This window comes from Piliocolobus tephrosceles, chromosome 8 (genome assembly GCF_002776525.5).
Source record: "Piliocolobus tephrosceles isolate RC106 chromosome 8, ASM277652v3, whole genome shotgun sequence".
Classification (NCBI taxonomy): domain Eukaryota; kingdom Metazoa; phylum Chordata; class Mammalia; order Primates; family Cercopithecidae; genus Piliocolobus; species Piliocolobus tephrosceles.
The window spans coordinates 76,919,464-76,938,641 of NC_045441.1; the positions used below are offsets into that span (position 1 = coordinate 76,919,464).

The window sequence follows — 19,178 nt, forward strand, 5'->3', positions numbered from 1 at the left end:
ATACCATTTCAGGGGTAGCTGTTTCCTGGGATTTAAATGGTTTATGTAATATCTCTTACAAGTAATGAACTCATTTACAAATATTTTGAATCCAGTGTATGCTGGGACTGGCACCCCAAAATTAAATTGCCAGCTAAACATTCCAAGGTGGTCTTTGTTGTTGTTATTTTAACTTTGAATACAGATGTGTGAAGTATTCAGTATCTAACTGGATGTCATCAAAATATCATTAAGAGTTCAGAAACTGCCAGAAGAGATGAAGTATAACAGAAATATAGAATTTAAGGCAGGAGTAAGGGAAGTTAATTGAAGAAAGTTAGCTGCAACCAGAGAAAGAGTTGCAGACTTGTGTTTACCTAAATCAAATGATGCAATTCTATAAGGTTCTAACATCCACTAAAGAGTTTGAGGTTGTAAAGAGAGCCTCATCTAAATGGGATTTAGAGACCCTAATGGATAACAGCTGTGAGAAACATGTCCATCTACAGTTCAGGGCCAACCCCTGGCCCCTACTCAGACATATCCTGCTCCCAGATCCTGAGTTCTGATCTACATTTCTAATCAATACATAACAGTCCATCTGAGATGGTCACTGTAGTGTTCAACTTTGAATCATTTGAGATGGTGAAACTATTCCCTTAGTAAGTCTTCCCCATACTAGAAAGGTTTAAAATGAAATAGAAGAGGATCATGTAGATAAAATCCACACTATCAAAATAGAAATGCTAAGTTTAAGAATAACAGATATATTGCTTAGGTGTTTAGGAAAATTTGTATGAATAGAAATCTGAAAGAGAAATGTGTCCACTGAATCTATCTTAAAATGTTAAACTCATTTTAATGATCTAAACTCATTTTAAATTTGAGTTTTTAAGACACAAAATATATTAAGCACTTTGATAACTATACTGGGATGTTTAGAGTCACTGTAGTTAAATATTAACTTATTAGATTTTCAAGAGTTTTTTTAAGTATGGAAAAGTGTTTGCCTGTCAAGAATGTAAGTTTGTCAGGCTTCAGGCATTTGAAATACTGTACTTAAAAAGAAAACTGAATATTAAATTGATAAATGAAGCTAAAATTTGGCCAGACAGTTATGGGAAATAAGTCCGATCTACTAAGGCTAAGGTGACATTACTCAAAGACCTCCATGAAAATGACTACATTCACTGGGCCAGGCTTAGGCAGAGATGAGGTGTTTTTTTACTCACACACATGTGCTCATCTCCATCAGTTCTTCTAAAAGGTGTGTTTCCAGCCAGCTCAGATGATTGTTAAGCAGGGGTTTTGCTCTTACTCAGCAACAGAGCAGAGCGGACCCTCCAGGTACTTGTCATAGGATATAATTTCAAACTCACTGTCATGCCATGATTTATCTAAAGCCCCTTTGAGAGAAATAGCCCATGAAGGACTGCCTGAAGTATAATTCATATAGCCCATTCATTCTTCAAGATATAACAAAAGTCATCCTTGGATGAACAAGACTGCCAGCAAAATACACAAGAAGAATATTGTTTTGTATCCTTCCCATCAAACCTGCTTTAAAGATAAACAATGATAACAATAGCCATTTTTATTTAAGGATTTGAAATGTACTTAAATGTGACCATCTTAATCCTCCTAATAACATGAAGAAGTGTGTGAGGGGTATGTGTGTGTGTGTGTGTGTGTGTCTACATCTCCATTTTACAGATGAGAAAACCGAGGTACAGAAAGTTAAGTAACCTGTCCAAGAAGTAAGTGGCAGAGTTGGGATTTCAACCCAGGCTTTTAACCACATTGACATCGCGTTTTTGGCTTTGACTGGAAGGTCACTGTTACACTTACTATGAAGATATTATTGAAGATATTGCATTTTAAGTGAGTTTTTAATCTAACTTTTCCCTATTCGATTTACTTTTTAATAAATTATATTGTTGTAGCATATGTACTTTTGTATGTAAACAAATTATTTTGGAATAACGAATATAATATAAATAAGAAAATAAACAATAAATGAGTATGTGCTCACTCACAGACCAACTGAATAATGGGGTAGAAATTAAAGGAAGATTTGTCTTTCATGGAATCCCATAGATCAACATTATCCAAAAGAAATACAAATGAACCACATTGTAAACTAAAATTTTCTAGTAGCCACACGAAAAAAAAGAAGTAAAATAATTTTAACAATAATACATTTCATTTACCCTCCAAACCTAAAATATTTTTTGACATATAATCAATATTATAAAATTATTAATAAGATATTTTATGTTCTTTTTGTTCATACTAAGTTTTTGAGTCCAGCATTCCTTATGTCTTTTTGTTCATACTAAGTCTTATGAGTCCAGCATTCCTACACATATCCCAATATAGACTAGCCTTATCTGACTAGAGGCAACCATACTGGACAGTGTATGCAGAGGTGAATGGGAAGTCAGAGCCATGCAGTGTTAGCCCAATCCACTTATTTGTTGGTAGGAAACCAACATTCCAGGAATTTGGAGACTTGCCCAATGGAAAAGTAAGGACTACTACCTTGGATTCCAGCTCAGTGTTTTTTCTGTTGTTCACACTTTCTACATGAATGCAAATTCATTTCCATAGAAGAGTGCCATCTCTTTTCCTTATCATTTTCTCAACATACTATCACCTAGCCCCATCTGAGACACACGCATCTCACAGAGTTTTCCATTCAGTGACTACACTGGAAACTTATCCACAGAGCTCCAAAGTAGACATCAGTGGCTACTTACTTCAGAATATAGAATAGGGTTTTATTTTATTCTTTGGTATATATTTTAAGGGGTGAACAAGCTGCGACAACTAAATGTTTCCTGTTTTCGTTATCTGCTATGCTGTCTGTTTAAAATCAGAATGTTGGCTGGGTGTGGTGGCTCGTGCCTTTAATCCTAGCACTTTAGGAAGCTGAGATGGGAGAACTGCTTGAGCCCAGGAGTTCAACAACAGCTTGGGCAACATAGCAAGACCCCACCTCTACAATTTTTTTTTTTTTTTAAGCTGGACATGGTGGCACACACCTGTAGTCCCAGCTACTCAGAAGGCTGAGCTGCAAGGATCACTTGAGCCCAGAAGGTCAAGGCTACAATGAGCTGTGATTGTGCCACAGTACTCCAGCCTGGGCAACACAGTGAGACACTGTCTCCCTCCAAAAAAAAAAAAAAAAAAAAAGACAATGCCACTAAGCACATATTTGAAAAGGGATGGAACCAAATCATATTTCTTTGCTGGGTTGATTTGTTTATTATTATTAGCCTCATCCATTTTCTCTAGTTGTCTCATGTCGCGCATGTATCTGAGTCATTATGTATCCACAGGAACACAAAAAGGTAAACTCTTTATACAGAGGAAAAAACTAAAACCAAGACCAAACAGTGAAAGTCTTGCCTCTTTAAAATCTAACAGCCACAGGTTATAGCTGACCAATGATCTTATCAGAATCTTAGCCTAATAAGAATTGGATGAAATGTCGCTAAAAGGTAACATTACTCAGTCCAAGCATCCTTTCCTCCTTTTTCTGAGGAAGTCTCCCAGGGGTGGTGAGTGTATTCCCGGTTGCCCCCGACAATCGTAGTGCGACCCTGTAGCTGATGGTGCTCACAGCCCACCAACTTTCAGGGCCCGAGAATCCAACTCAATTGGATTAAGCTCCTCCTGGGCAGCAATTCTGTTCTTCCTGGGATAGGTTTTCTAAGGTTCTGCACCCATTATCAATTTAGACAGAAGAATATAGGCTGTCAATAGATTTTATTAGTGTTAACCAATTACTATGACAGCTCAAAAATTTTTTTCTCTTGCAAGAGAAAAGTGTCCTTCTTCCCTTGTTCTTCTATTTCAATTAGATGAATTCCTTTCCATCCTGCCAAAATTCTACTATAATTACAAATAATTATAAAACTATGATTTTATTTATTTATTTATTTTATTTATTTTATTTTGGATATGCCAATGTCATAACAAGGTTTGAGGGAGGCCGTCTCACACATGCTTGTGAACATCCAATCATCACACTTATGAACTACAAAAGATCAAAATCATGATTCTAATTAGAAACTAGTTTATATTGTGGGTATGTGTACAATAATTTCTGACTGCTGAAGCAGGGGGACTCCAGAGTTTTAAAAATACAGCGGTAGTTAGGCAGCCAATATAGAAGTCTAGATGTGGGTTCAAAGCGGACATCAGCTGTGGTGAAGCAGTGTGCTGATGGCCACCTGCCCTTGACAAGCTGTGGTTTTGCCTATAGTGAGGTGAGCAGGCACTCACCAACACAATCAAGATTGACTTGACTTTCATTTGTGATTTATACAAGGAGGTGATCATCTCTGGCTACTATGGCAAAATTCCATCAAACACCCTTCCCCTTTCTGGCTGCAGGTGCTTACATCCCTCTCAGGTGTTGTCTCAAAGATGAGAGGGAGTGACTGCCTTCAAAGCCCAGAGACCAAAGGAAGGACAGTGTCATTTTCAGTATCTGAGTCTCTCTCCTATCGTGTATTTAGACATCTCTTTCTCCCTTAAATGATTTCATTATTTGTTTTATTCCCTGAGTATGTTTGATTTTTTTTCCTATTTTTAATTTTAACACACAAAGAAGACCATTCTCACTCCCGAACCACACAAAATTAAACTGCTTTCGAGTTGCATATAGCCTCAGATTTACCTTTATTTTCCTGAGATTTTTGTCCTCTTTATGAGAGCATTCTACCCTTTTCCAATGTACAGTATAAAGGAAAGCCACACTAACAAAAATAATTAATTTGGGAATTCTCTCTTGTCATCTCCAACCCATTATGTTCCTTTAATGCTCCTTTAATTCCAAGAAGAAGGTACAATTTCTCACCAATGTATGTCAGAAAAGAGAAAAAAAAGTAAACAGCAGTAGACAAACTGTGAAGTGAAGAAGTGGTCCCTGCATGATTTTATAGTCTTTTATTCTTAGTGTGTTTCTTCCTTAGTCTGATATTGAGATTATTTCCAAATTTCATAAAGAAATTTAAGCATCATTAGATGCGTAAGTAACTGAAGGTGGCATAGTATGTTGGAAAAACATCTATACAAGAGGAGCAAGCCCCAGGTCAACATTAACTATCTGCTGCATAACCCTGGGCAAATCAATTAAAATCTATGAAGGTGAAGTTCTTCGTCAATAGAGTATGGTATTATTATCTACTCTCCCAGTCTTTTTTTTTTTTTGAGACAGAGTCTCGCTCTATCGCCCAGGCTGGAGTATGGTGGTGTAATCTTGGCTCACTAAAACCTCCGCCTCCTAGGTTCAAGCAATTCTCCTGCCTCAGCCTCCCAAGTAGCTGGAATTACAGGCGTGCGCTACACACCTGGCTAATTTTTGTATTTTTGGTAGAGATAGCGTTTTGCCATGTTGGCCAGGCTGGTCTCAAACTCCTGACCTCAGGTGATCTACCCGCTTTGGCCTCCCAAAGTGCTGGGGTTACAGGCGTGAGCCACCCAGCCCAGGCATCCTCCCAATCTTATGAGGATCAAATTAAGTGATAAATGTAAAACCAGTTTGTAACTTGCAAATAATAATAAGGTAATAGTAATAGCAATAGCAGCAAATTGTTAACTTTATTATTCTTGAATACATGCCAAGTATCATTTTAAATGTTTTACATGAAAACTCCGAATCCTTACACTGACCTTATGTAAAAGGTACTGTTATTACTCTCATTTTACATGAGGAAATGAAGGCACAGAGGGTAACTCACTTGTCCAAGACTTAAGAGTTGTAAGTGGGAGAGCCATGATTCAAACCCAGGCAGTTGGGCTTCAGAGCTTGATGCTTTACTGACTCCCTATACAAACCTCAGCTTAAAATTACATAATCTCAGGAAAAAAACTGGGAAAATTTGGCAACATGCTGTTCGAAGCTCATCCTCTATGGGAAGGTCTTTACTGAAGAGTAAGCATAGTTGATAGTGCCCACAAAATCAATTAAACAGCCAAGTCCAGCAAAAGATGGTGGTCACTCCTACATACATGTGGACAAGACAATCTTGAATGTCTACAAGATACTTAAATGTAAAATGATTATCCTTTTAGACTTAACACAATGCACTAGCCTTGTGGGTAGCCAGGCAAAAAATCTGAAGTATCACAAAACATATTTGATATGTCTGAAGTATCACATAGATATATTTGTGCTGAATTTAGATAAAAACTTATTGGAATGGTTCATGTGGCCATAATTCTGCAATTAAGAACCAATGGATATGCCCAAGGCTAGACAGAGGCTATAATTGGAGTAAGACCAATATAAACTAATTGTGCAATTTTTCTTCCATCTCAATTCTTGGCATGTCACTTCAGCTCAAAGATACTGACCATTGATTTTGGTTAACAATGGAAGAGGGGGCCAGAAAGTTTAATTATAGAAATACATGTGTTCTTAATCACACAGCCGTACCTGCTACCTGCAGAAAACCTACTGGCTTCTTTTTCTTTCCATTTCTTTCCCTTGTTGGAATTCCTTCGCAAAGGTGCCCTATAATGACAGCATACAGTCAGAAAGGGGAAGTTGAAATGTTCTCTTTCAATCCTCCTTTTACAGAGGGCTTTCTTTTTACATCACAAAGTGCTTACCCCAGATCCACAAACTTCTGCTTAATTTTTCCTCCTTGCACCGCCAACGAACTGGATGCCCTTAGTGATTTGGGATCTTTGGCATCATCTAGGATATACACATTTGTGAAAAACATCAAGTATTATTATTTTTAAAGTCACAAGTCAAAAGTCAATGCATCTCTGAATCTAAGGACTTTGCCTAAATTCCAAATTGTAAAAGAAATAATGGATGCCTTATTATACGACCCAGGAGACACAGTTACATCGAGGAACTCTCAGTTAAGCAGGGGAGGTCCTATATAGGATAGAGGCTCAACGCTCATCACAAAGAGTTTTAGCTTCAACTGCATGGGAATGAACAGGGGAGAATAAATACTATCAAATCATCCTCAGCATCAAAGTAGGCACCAACATGACTTTTGTTCCTTCTCTGGCTCCGAATTCTTGGCTTCAAGTGCCTGGGCTCTGTCCTCCATTCCTTTCTTGGCTTGGGGTTGTAGTGCCTTCTAACAGGAAACTAGCCCACTTCTCCCATATCTCCAAAGCCCAGCACAGAATATCAACTCTGAGAGTCTGGGAGATTTAGGGGGAAAGTCAGAATCAAAGTTTTCTTTTCTGGGCTCTCCTTTGCTAATGCCCTGTGGCCAGTGCTGGGACAGAGGAGGGGAGGACGTGGGGGAGACGACTTCTTAAGCAGGGGCTCAGCTACAAAACATTTATATCTTTGAAAGGGCCTTCTTAATAGTTAGGTTAGAGCACAACCTGGCTGGTTCCCCTTAATGTGGAAGATGCCAAAATCTCAGTGTTCAGAGCAGACTGATTTTTGCTTCTTTGAGAGTTTTGCTAGGACTCTCAAAGGTAGCAGCTGCTGGGGAATGGGGACCATCAAAATGATACCAAAAGCCAGTAGGAAGACAGGCCTTGCAAATGGAGTTCAATGTCAACGTGGGAACCAACTCCACTGGTGGCACTTATTCTATCTCAGAGTAGACAACTCGTACGGCTCTACCCAAACTACCCAGCAGAGGATACTGATCAGCATCATGTTTCAGCATATCCAATTAGCTCAGGAGATTAACAAATGCTGTTTTAAATTTGATGTTTTTTATGTGTGAAACTCTTCCTCCCTACTTCTCTGTTGGTGTCTGTTTTTCTGTCTCTTATCTTTTAAAATGTTTTTTAAATTTCTAGGAACTTTTTAGTATGGAATGCAAAGAATGGCCCTCTTAAAAAAGGTGTTCAATTGAACTTTGCAGGTTAGTGTTGCTCATGATTTTTGTTTACTTCAAGAGAAATTTCTAAACACACATCGACATACACCTTTAAAAAACATAAAGTACACACACAGTTCACGGACAGGAATCTAGGTTCAAAGCTCTCAAGCAGCATAGGACACTGACAAATACTCCACGTGTTTTTAGCAATGAGCTTTTCATATTTTTAGTTAATGAAACTCAGATTACAATAAGCAACTCACTGAAATGTACATAATGAAATACAAGAGTCAGAAATATGTCTGTGTCAAAAATCCATTTCAAGCCTCAAATATTTATTATGCATATTTGCATAATTACTCTTTGGGTAACTGAATTGTCACAGATGTGACACAATCACATAAAAAAATTCATAGACATAGACATGGCACAAACACCTTCTAAGGTGATTTTATTAATGGGTTTTTTTTTTTTTTTTTAAAAAGCAAGATTTAAATTTTCTTAATAGAAGCTGAAGAAAAGAAAGTGCCAAATTCTTCCAGATCAATCCTAAGACAACTTTTAATGGCTAGGAGTATGCAAAGTTAAAAGAAGACTGCCTAATTATTTTCTGAATTAGAGGTAGCTGGGAGATGTTATAATGAGTGGTGAGAAGACCAGCTGAGGCAATGTACACGAAAACACTCTGTAACCTATGAGTGTTGCAGTTATTTGGACATCTCACGACTAAAAGCCTGATTCTGCCTATCACAGAGCCTGGTGCTAGGCAACCTCACATCTTTATCTCACATATTTGCCAAAGTGTGTTCCCAAAACGAATGCTTCCATAAGGTTGAAGAGGTTAAGAATAAGGAATAATGTACTTTCCCATTCTAAATTGATCAAATCCATCTTTAATGCACACCAGAACTTCTAGTCTGCATAAAATCCAACATTAGGTTGGTATGATTTCAGGAAAAAAGAAACATACATTTTTGTTTATTTAGCTCTATGGAAGGCTTGTGTTAGGCTTTTAAAAATCTCTCCAATAAGACCTTTGTGACCAACTGTACATCTAAGCCCCCAGATTGGGTGCCTCAACTTCAAGCTGTGGCAACCTGGTTTTTCATTTTCAAATAATAAATGACCTCCTGATTGCTAAATCCTAAGGTCTTTTACTGGACTGCATCTCCTTAATCTCACTGTAATAAGATACTTTAGTATCTTCCTTTATAATGGGGACTCCCAAATCTCCCTGGCAGCCCTGACCTCTCTCTTGTGCTCATGACCTCCTCTGTTAAAAAAATGAGCTAATCCTATTTCCATCATGTTCCTGATTTCCTATTTTCTGTTAATGACAAGATCATATGCTCTGAAGCGTGAAGCCCATGATAGTTTTGCTTCACTTTCTTCCCTGCTACCTAGTCAATGTATGTCTCAAGGGTCTTTGTATCATTCTTTCCTGTCATTGTCTACTGCTCCTCTTTGGAGGGCACCACCTCACAAGGTCTCCTAACTCAGCTTCTCCATACCTGGTGGTGTCTTTTCCTTTTTATTCCTCTGCTCAACCTTCTTGTGGTTTCCTAGTAATATGGTAAGTTATCTAAGATATTTAAATTCTAAAGCTATATACTTAACCTACCTGCTCACTTTTGCGTGTAACCACTCTACCCTGCATAAGCAAACTGCTTCAGCCAGGTTGGAATAGCCTCGTTCCTTTAAATCACATTTTATGTGCCTGACTCTGTTAATGACATCACTTTACCTTGTATTTCCTCCCTAGCTACCCTTTTTTTCTTAAGTGCTTTGATGGTTATTCTAATTGCATTTCCTTTTGTTTACCGACCTCAGCTGGATGCAACCTCTCTCTCTTCTGAGCATTGACATAATTGTACTCTATTTACACTTGCAGAGGCCCAATGCCTTTAATAAGAAATAAATCTTGTAAAGCTTTAAAAAAGCCAGTTTCTATTTACTAGGACATCAATTCAATGAATATTTTTGAAGACATTTTCTGGGTCAAATAATGTGTTATTAACCACACAAACAATTAGAACAATAATCTCTAGCAATTGTGAATAGAAAATTGATAGTGTTCAATTTACTCTATTTAAACGTGACTGAACAAAGGCCCAGTGCTATGTAAGCCTCGGGACCAAAACTCTAGTATTAGGTTGCTTATAGAATAGGAATGAGGAAAATATTTTCATGCCTTCTACTGGCATATAACCTGTTTTACAAATCTCTAGAAAAAAATCTTTTACTTCCTCTAATTCGATATTCAGTTAGATGCTTATCATTTAGCCATTTATAATGGAACTTTTCCATCCCAATTTCCACTGATGTCCTTCAGATATGAAAAAAAAAAAAATGACTTGTAAATGTGGTACTGACACAATTCAGGAAAAGGCCAACTCCTGTTATGGTAACCAGAGCCTTATCCTCAAGCCTGCAATCAAATATAGCTGTAATGTAATCATCTTTGTGGTAACTTGATAGACCAAAAGTAATGGTATATTATAACACTTTTTAAAAATTCTAGATAAATGGCAACCAATGATTAAGCCATTTTCAGAGTCTATCCAGCTGTGTTGAATATAAGAAAATATACTTCTAGACCAGGCATCAGGAAGCTTTCTTTACCTATTAGGGGCCAGAGAGTAAAATATTTTAGGTTTGTGAGATGCACAGTCTCTGTCACAAACACTCAACTCTGCTACTGTAGCATGAAAGTAGATAGTATGTAAGTAAAAAAGTGTGACTGTACTCCCATAAGACTTCATTTACAAATGTAGGTGGAGACTGCATTTGATTATCCCTCTTCTAGAAGATCTGCATTGGTTACGTGGAGAGGTATATTAGCAATTCATCCAAGAACATTATTAAGTATCAATTATATGCCTGTGTCACTTTGATCTTCCTCTTTTTTTTTTTTTTCCTATATGACTACATTAGTGTTTACTGAAACTCTGGGCTGCTATTCTACAAAATCACTCTATATTTTTTCTATATGACTCTGGAGTGTTTTTTTCTTTATGACTATGTTAGTGTTTGTTGAAACTCTGAGCTGCCCTACTCCCGTGAAGAACTCCCTTGAGTACTACACTTATAGAGAGCTGAAGAGATAAAAATATTGAACCAAGCAGGAAAAGATTAAACTAAAGTAAAATACATGGAGGGGTTGTTTCTCTTATTCTGTAATGTAAAAAGAAAGTAATATTAACTATCAGCTATGAGAAGACAAATAACTTATGATTATGAGAAGAAGTCATTTTTATACTGTACAAGATGAGGTGTTATGAAGTCAGAAAAAAAATTAACAATACCTTTTTCTTGTAATATTTTCTTGTTGCTGGTTTGGTGGTGGCAAGGAGATTCTTCCATATCATGATCAGACTTTGAAGTAGAAAAGAGTGAAGTGTCTCCCCACATAGAGGAGAGAGGCCCCACTTCTGGGTCCAGTGGTTCTTCTTGAAATTCAGCTATGTGGTCAGACGAGAAGGGCACATTGCTATCCACTGGGGTGAGGGGTGGAACACCAGAATCTGATTCTGGAGAAGAAGTTCTCAAACCCTTAGGTGGAAGTAATTTGGTAATATGCATGTGGTTATAGAAACTGTTTGATGGCTGTTGGTATAAGAGATTATAAGGAAGGTTATGCCACTGAGTATCAGTTCTATGCAATACTTACTTTGAAATAAGACCAACCTTTTATTAGTGAATCCCCATGGAACCAGTTTTTGTTGATTTACAGATGAGAATGCATAGTTCATAACAATTCACCATATTAACATCGTCACTAATACAGATACCTAAGACTTACAGAAACAATTACTTCTACATTCGTTATTTCCCACTAAGTAAAGCCAGTAGCTGAATATCAAAAGCACCATCATGAAATATGACAATATGGATAATGCTCTTGGTTAGTTCACTGAATGAATAGGCAAAGTATTTTGAATTACAACAATATAAAGAATTCAGGAGACAAAGATGTGAACTATTCTAGCTGCTTCCAACTAGGACATAGACTCTGGTCGTAGAAAAATCATAATCTTCAATAAGCTGTAGGAACAATGATACACTCCAACAGTATAAATCGGAAAACGATCAAGGGTGCTCACCTTTCTCTCTAGACTGTCCTCCCCATCTGTGGAACTAACACTATCATATAGTCTTGTCCTAGAGGGCCTCTGGCGTCTGTTCTTCACAGAGAGCTGGGCTCGAGTTTTCAGTGCTTTTGAATCCAGGCGCTCTGTCTCTGGGACTGCTTCATTCAAGTCTAAGAATATTGAAAGATAATCAGTGAGAGAAACCTCTGGAGAGAACTGATGAAGAGACCACAGACGCTGATAAAATCTCAAGGTAACCAGTAACATCAGGTAAGGATCAGGTGACCACCGTGACAGCCTGCAACCAAGAAATAACCAAGAAATCAGTGGGACTTAAGAGGAATATACAAAGTCAAAGGAAGAAACCAACACTAAAGATGATGAAGGCACCATAAAAATCCAACCTCCGAAAAGCATACCACCTTCCTGCAACATAATTATAAAAATCACTAATTTGTATTTATTGTTTATGTGTATGCATGTTGGGGAGTTAGATGACCAAAGATGTAAGAGGAAGGTATATCAAAAGTTGAGAGATCTTAGAAACCAAGGACAAAAAAACCTACAAAAGTCAGGTTTCCAGTTCAACTACAGGCAACAGAAGGTAACTATCATAAATTTACTGTAGCAAAATATACTAGTAGTCTTCAGGTACTATATCATTCTCATTTGAATACATATTTTTCCAACCCAAACAGTTCCTGAAAATCTACCTTGTTCCTTTTTGAACTCTGTATTAAGACCAGTGAGGAATTTACCTCATCAGCACATTTACGGTAGCTGGGGAAATAAAACAAAGTCTGGCTATGCAAATGAAGAAACAGTTAAAAAACTGTGAGTACTTAGTCTACTAGTATTGTGGATGGAGTAAGATAAACATTTCCTTTTCTTTCATTAACATCTAACTTTGTATTACAAGTTATTTGTATGTGCCTCTGACTCATCTCTCTGAATACCTTCTCTCCCCACCAGAAATGACACTGATTTTCGAAGGGTAAATGTTTAAGTCTTTAAATAAAAAGGCTAAAAGAAAAAGAGAAGAAAAAAGAGAGTAAGGTGGACACAAAGAAAATGAACTATTAACAGTAAAGGCCACAGAGAGAATCCAATTAGTCCTCTTTAGCCTGGCTCTTACCATCTTTAATTTTGCTACCCAGATTTTAAGTTAGGACCCCAAAGTTAACATTCTAAAGGAAAGGTACCCATGAATATACCGGGATATCGGTGAAGGAAAAGTACTCCCTAGTGGAATTTATTTGAAATGCTGCTACTCCTTTCATTTGCATATTAAATCACTCCTTAGAAATAAAGGAGTTTGATCATTAATCCTATTTTGCAGTAATTAGCTGAAGTCATGTTCAAGGAATTAATAATTGAGTGCAAATAACTGAGTTGCAGAAAATTATGTATTTGTATTAACAGAATAAACAATTTCTTATACTATTATTAGCTCAGGCAATTCCTTTTTACAGCATTATTCTAGACGTGCTCTACATATACTATATTACAAAACCAAAGCAAGGAGGCACCTCAGTTTGTCCCTCTTGTCTATGAAACTTAGCACTTAGGATATGGCTTTAATAAACAAAATTAACTACATTTTGCCCAGGAGATACATCTATTGAATGACAATATTTAGAGGTTTTGACTTTTCATTTCCTATACTTGAATGAAGAATGAATACTCAAAAATTCAGACCATTCAGGTACTTATAAAGAACAACTAAATATTTTCTAATTAGCAGTCTCTTTACTTTTTACATGTCAGGGGAGAAAAAATAATTCCTTGATCACTTTAATTTCCTCCTTACGATAAAATCTGTATTTGTAGCTGCCCATTAAGAGTATTCATTAGTTGTGATAATTGGGAGAGAGTCAACCTCATAAGCTCTTGTTTACATATAAAATGTGGAACACCACATAGATTAAAGCTATAATATAATTAGAAACACTGTATGTAGTACATGCACGTTTTATGCCTTATCTAGCTCATATTTGGATTGTATGCTCTATAATACAAATCATACCATATACTCTATCTCATTTGTTCCTTACAACAGCCTCATCAGATACCAATCAAGTATTTATTTCTCTCCTGAAGCTCACAGAACTTGAGTAGCATGCCCTCATTTACACAACTAATTAATGCGCTACCACGATTACTCTAGTGTCTTGATTTCCAGGCTACTAGGCTATCCACTATGATTTAGCTAGTGTTGATAAAGCTCCCACTGCAAGATTTTAATGCCATTAGAGTTTGGTGTTTTGGGTTATAAAATCATGTATGACATGACTAGTCTAGGAAAGTCGTTTCTCCAATAGGCTACATCTATATTATTATAATTAATCTTCCATATATGTTAGACAACATGAAAAATAAAAAGGATGACATGTTGAAAAGTACAGAATAAACTACTTCCTGGATGATTTTTTATTTTGGTCTCATTGGTTTAATAACAGCTTTGGCTATTCAGTGACAAAAAGGCCCAAGGAAGAATCTCACTCTACTTTTGTAAACATGGTTCCTTTTGCAGTAGTAGAATGCTGGCTCTGAGGACCTGGTATGGGACCTAATCAATAGGAACTCCATCAATGGGAGTTGAACAAATGTAAGTGAGAGAAAATCAGAACTACTTATTCGCAGGTTTTAATAGTGCAGAAAATTTACTCTAGGACTCCTGGCTCTATTACTATTCAGTAATTTGCCTGGTGCTTCTGTCAGACAACCCCAAAATGGCAATCTGGTATATCCGCTTTAACATTAGCTGAGTAGGTGCAAACTGCTTGAACACACACATAAAATTATACCTATTAAAGATGTCGTTAGCTGGAATCTAAAAAGTTGTGCCTTATATCCAAGTGGCCAACAACACATTGTATGCAGTTAACAGTTTTTAAAGGTCTGAAAGCAAATATCAGAGAGCTACTTTATTGAAGTGATTCATGGATTACAAATCAGTAATTTATATTCCATTCTAAAAATAATGTTTTAAAAGGACCAGAAACATAAGATGGAGCTGGAAACTTTCGCCTTGATAGCATTTACACCAGAAGGAAGCTGGAAGGAATGCTGTCCACAAGAAGTACCTACCAAAGACACTGCATATAATATGTCCCCCTTAATAATATTAGAGGATATGTGTGTACACAGAAGGAAAATGCGTACAAGATTTATGCTGCTGGGTAACTAGAAGGGTGACTGACCATCATATGCTATCTTTTTCCATCATGTAATACAAAAATCCTAATATTACAACTCAAAACAACCTTGGGATTCTGGTCCCAGCTTATCTGTCATATAAGAAAACTGAGGCTCAAAGAAGGTCAATTTGTGTATTAACTTGCACCACACAGTTAATCTGTGACAGAGACTGAATAGAGCTCAGGCTTCAGAAGCCTTTTCTCCTTCTGGAAGGTCAATCTCAAGTCTGGAAGTAAACTTCACATTCTTCTGCCTTCTTTGAATCCTCTTTTTGGTCTTACTTTACGTTCCCAACAAAAGTACATGTCAAGGGCTAACTTTGCAAACTTGCAGAAGCATGTAGCATCAGAGGACCAATACTGAGGGATTTTTTTTTTGGCTTTACGTATATCCAATAATAAAATTCTTACAAAGAAAAATAGCTGTCAGTTTTGTGGATGGCAGTGTGGCAGGGGAAACCCAACTGGCTCAGTGTTTCTAAGTTATGTGCTGCTAGATGTTGAGGCTTAGGTGGCCATGTTCTCTCATTGTCATTCATTCTCTGCAGATATTTTAGTCAATAATATCACACTGCTTTCATAAGCCCAAGACCTCAGTCCTTTCTTTTCCTCTTTTCTCCAGTGTGCCTTGTTCTGCTGTCCATAAGGGTTTGCGGAAAATTTCCTTATCCTCCTCTGCTTTCTTATCTTCTATTTTTTTCAGACCCTCCAGTCTCTGAAATAGCCTACCTCTGACTCAATGCAGCTAGAAATACAAAACAGGAGAAGACTCAGGTGAATCAATAAATACAGAAAGATAAATACACAGAAGATATGAAGTGAATAATGACAGAGGAGTTTTGAGTGAGAGAGACTCCACCTCTATACATGTATTTTAAGACTATTTTCAATACTGCTCCAAATTAGATCCTTTAAAAGAATTTAATGGATTTGATGATTTTAGCAGCTGTTATGAAAAATGCTCTATGAAATTAGGACGTTATACATCATATTACACAGAGACCAGTTCCCTACAGTAATGCTGTGAGTCATAACAGTTTTTTCCGCTAGATTGACGTTATTTTTGACGTAAATGGAATGCTGCCCACAGATCAGATACAGGCAGCAAGGGAACTAGGGGAATGGAGCAGCATAACAATGGGGTCTGCTTCACACAGTTACGTGCTCTAAGCCACTCAGAAACAACCATACCTCATGCCATCACACTGCCTCGCCTGTGCTATTACCAGCAGAGGTGCTGAGCATCATGAGGCACTCGGTGGCATTTTAAAACTTGAATAGTATCTGCATATCATTTGTAGCCACTGCAAGTTCATAAAAGACGGGTCCGCTGGGGTTTGGATTAATAGATAACTGCCTTCAGGAGGTAAGTTTATGTATCTCAGAGAGGCAATGTGAAACAATTACCATGAGAGTAGACTTGGAGTTTTTCCTTGAATAGAATTCAGAACAAGCGGCTGTCCCATTAAATTGGGCAATTTGTCTAACCTCTGTCCCTCACGATCATCAATTGCAAAACAGTCATGATAACAAAACATAATAACTGTATTTCTATGAGGATTATATATGCATTAATAGATATAAAAATGCTTAGAAGAGTGCTTAATAAATATCTTTATAAAGAGATTAGCAAGATGTTAAGTGGGTAAAGCAAGTTGCAGAACAACATGTACACTCATTTAAAATATTTAGAAAACATTAACACAAAATACATTTTCTAGTGGTAAACATATGCATATAGTTGCATAGAAAAACTGGAAAGAGGCCAGGGGCGGTGGCTCATGCTTGTAATCCCAGCACTTTGGGAGGCTGAGGTGGGCAGATCACGAGGTCAGGAGTTCAACAACATGGTGAAACCCTGTCTCTACTAAAAATACAAAAATTAGCTGAGTATGATGGCGCGCGCCTGTAATCCCAGCTACTCAGGAGGCTGAGACAGGAGAATCGCTTGAACTCAGGAGGCAGAGGTTGCAGTGAGATGAGATCGGGCCACTGCACTCCAGCCTGGGCGACAGAGCAAGACTCCGTCTCAAAAAACAAAAACAAAAACAAAAACAAAAACAAAAACAAAAAACCGAAAAACTGGAAAGATATACTTCCTACTGATATAGTGTTTACTTACAAAGGTATTAGATTAGGGGATGTTGGTCAAAGGGCACTTTAATCTTATTCATAATGTTAAAAATTTGGTATTATATTTTGTATTATATAATTGTTTACATTTATGTATTGTGCAGTTAAAATTAATAAAAATAGAGAAAAACATATATTTATTATATTTTCTCTTAAAGGCATCTTAATTGTATTTTAATCTAATTAGATCTGGTGTCCTAGGACTCAGTATCTCCACATGTTGATATGAGCCCAGGGAACTGTCAAAATCTGCATGACTATCATTCTTCCCCATGAGAGAAGGCTGCTTTTTCATTACATCTGTGGTGACTGTCTGCCTGACTTGCTACCTTACTAACTGCCAGATGATTTTGGCCTAAGGTCTATGGCTTAGCTTTTAGTTATTACTTCATTTTAGTATTGCATGGGGAAGATGTACTCAATTAGACACAGTTATGGAGGAAGTGTGTATCTTTCAACAGTTCCAGAACAAGCAGAAGATTATTGCTATTTTCTAATCTTCTAACTAGGTCTGAACTTACTGTTGTATGAGCTATACATTTAATTTGCTAATTGTTGAAAGACTATTAAGAAATTCCTTTTTTAGTTTTTTGGTCAATACATGCAATCTCAAAACTATCTGAATAGCCTTCGAAACATAAGTTGGTTATTTGCTAGTGTAGTACTTCTCTGGTGCAATCTGATATCTAATATAGCCTTCTTCAGTTTATGATCAGCCTATACTCCTGTTCTCAGTGGGCAGAGAGGCTTAAATTCTGTTATCCATATCTCAGAAACAACTCTTCAGTAATACCACTAAGCTACATGGAAAGGCAGTGACTACTAGTCAGAAAAAACTATAGGAAATGTCCTAACTGCTATCAAATATCATTTGAAACACTTGTAAGAGTTGCTTGATTCTAGACTATGAAAGAATGTGGAATTTAGATTTAGACCACAGGGAAAGGCATTTACATATCTCAGGGTTCTTTCAGTGTCAGATGTCTTTAGATTCTGATAGAAAATAGATCTGCATAACCTAAAAGCCAGAGAAATAGAAAAATCTAATCAAAAGACAAACTGGTTGGGGACTGCAGGCATCTATGAGTAGAACTATGACATCATGTGGATAAGTTGGGTCAGGGGAGGTAGGATATGTGAATGTCCTTTTCTTGACATTGACTTTGTAGTGTCTTTGACATGGCAACAATAAATGAGATTCTGTGTTTTCACTCAGGGTTGCCTACAAGAATCTAATCAGTTTCTCAATCAAAATCTGTGGATATTAGGTAACCCCAAGCATGCTAAGTAGGCACCCTCCCATTACATATTGTGATACAATAGCATCCTTGATTAGTATAGGAAGAATTCAGATTGTATGCCTCTTAAAGAAAGTAAACTCAGTTACCTGAGATGATAGTTATTTCCCTAAAAAGGAAAGCATTGTTCATTATGGGAAGATTTTGTTATGTAAAGCATTAGAAAATGTAAGAAAACTTAAGGTTCACAATCCTTGGAAGTGTAATATAATAGATGTGTAAGAATTTTTTAAGAACTTGCAAAGACTGTCAGTCTCCTAGTAATAGCACTTAAATAGAAAATGGAATATAACAAATTTGTAAATGTGTCGTTAAATGTTTATAGGTGTTTCATTAGTTAAGCTTGGAAATAGTTTGTAATAAAGTTTGTAAATCAACTAAATATTAAAAATCCCTTAACAGTGATTTTCAACAAATTAAAAAGTTTAAAGAATTAGGTTTTTGATAATGTAACTTGAGTAAATCAAACATTAACTTAAAATCAAAAATTAATATCTGAATGACTTTTTCAATGTTCAAAAAAACCCTCAGTGTCATCAAAAACTCACAAGCAACAGTCTTTTTTGGTATAACTATGTTCTAATGTTTCTTTAGTTTCCTCGTAAGTGGATTTATTCCCTATAGGTCTTAGACGTCATTACTCCATAGTATTCAAAC

At 36.8% G+C, this 19,178-nt stretch overlaps 1 protein-coding gene and 1 non-coding gene across 2 annotated transcripts in view; both read right to left on the reverse strand.

Annotated features, from left to right (window-relative positions):
* The window catches only part of PPP1R9A (protein phosphatase 1 regulatory subunit 9A), a 403,588-nt gene that overhangs the window by 16,051 nt on the left and 368,359 nt on the right, over window positions 1–19,178 (reverse strand). Inside the window, exons 12-15 of the mRNA XM_023226677.3 lie at window positions 11,903–12,060; window positions 11,105–11,405; window positions 6,604–6,691; window positions 6,428–6,505 (exon numbers count right to left, since the gene is read on the reverse strand). Of these exons, the coding sequence (XP_023082445.2) occupies window positions 6,428–6,505; window positions 6,604–6,691; window positions 11,105–11,405; window positions 11,903–12,060 (625 nt within the window). The remainder of the gene's footprint in view (window positions 1–6,427; window positions 6,506–6,603; window positions 6,692–11,104; window positions 11,406–11,902; window positions 12,061–19,178) is intronic.
* Window positions 3,933–4,032, reverse strand: LOC111552497. The gene has a single exon (XR_002734651.1). It is a non-coding gene; the product is annotated as a small nucleolar RNA U13 (small nucleolar RNA).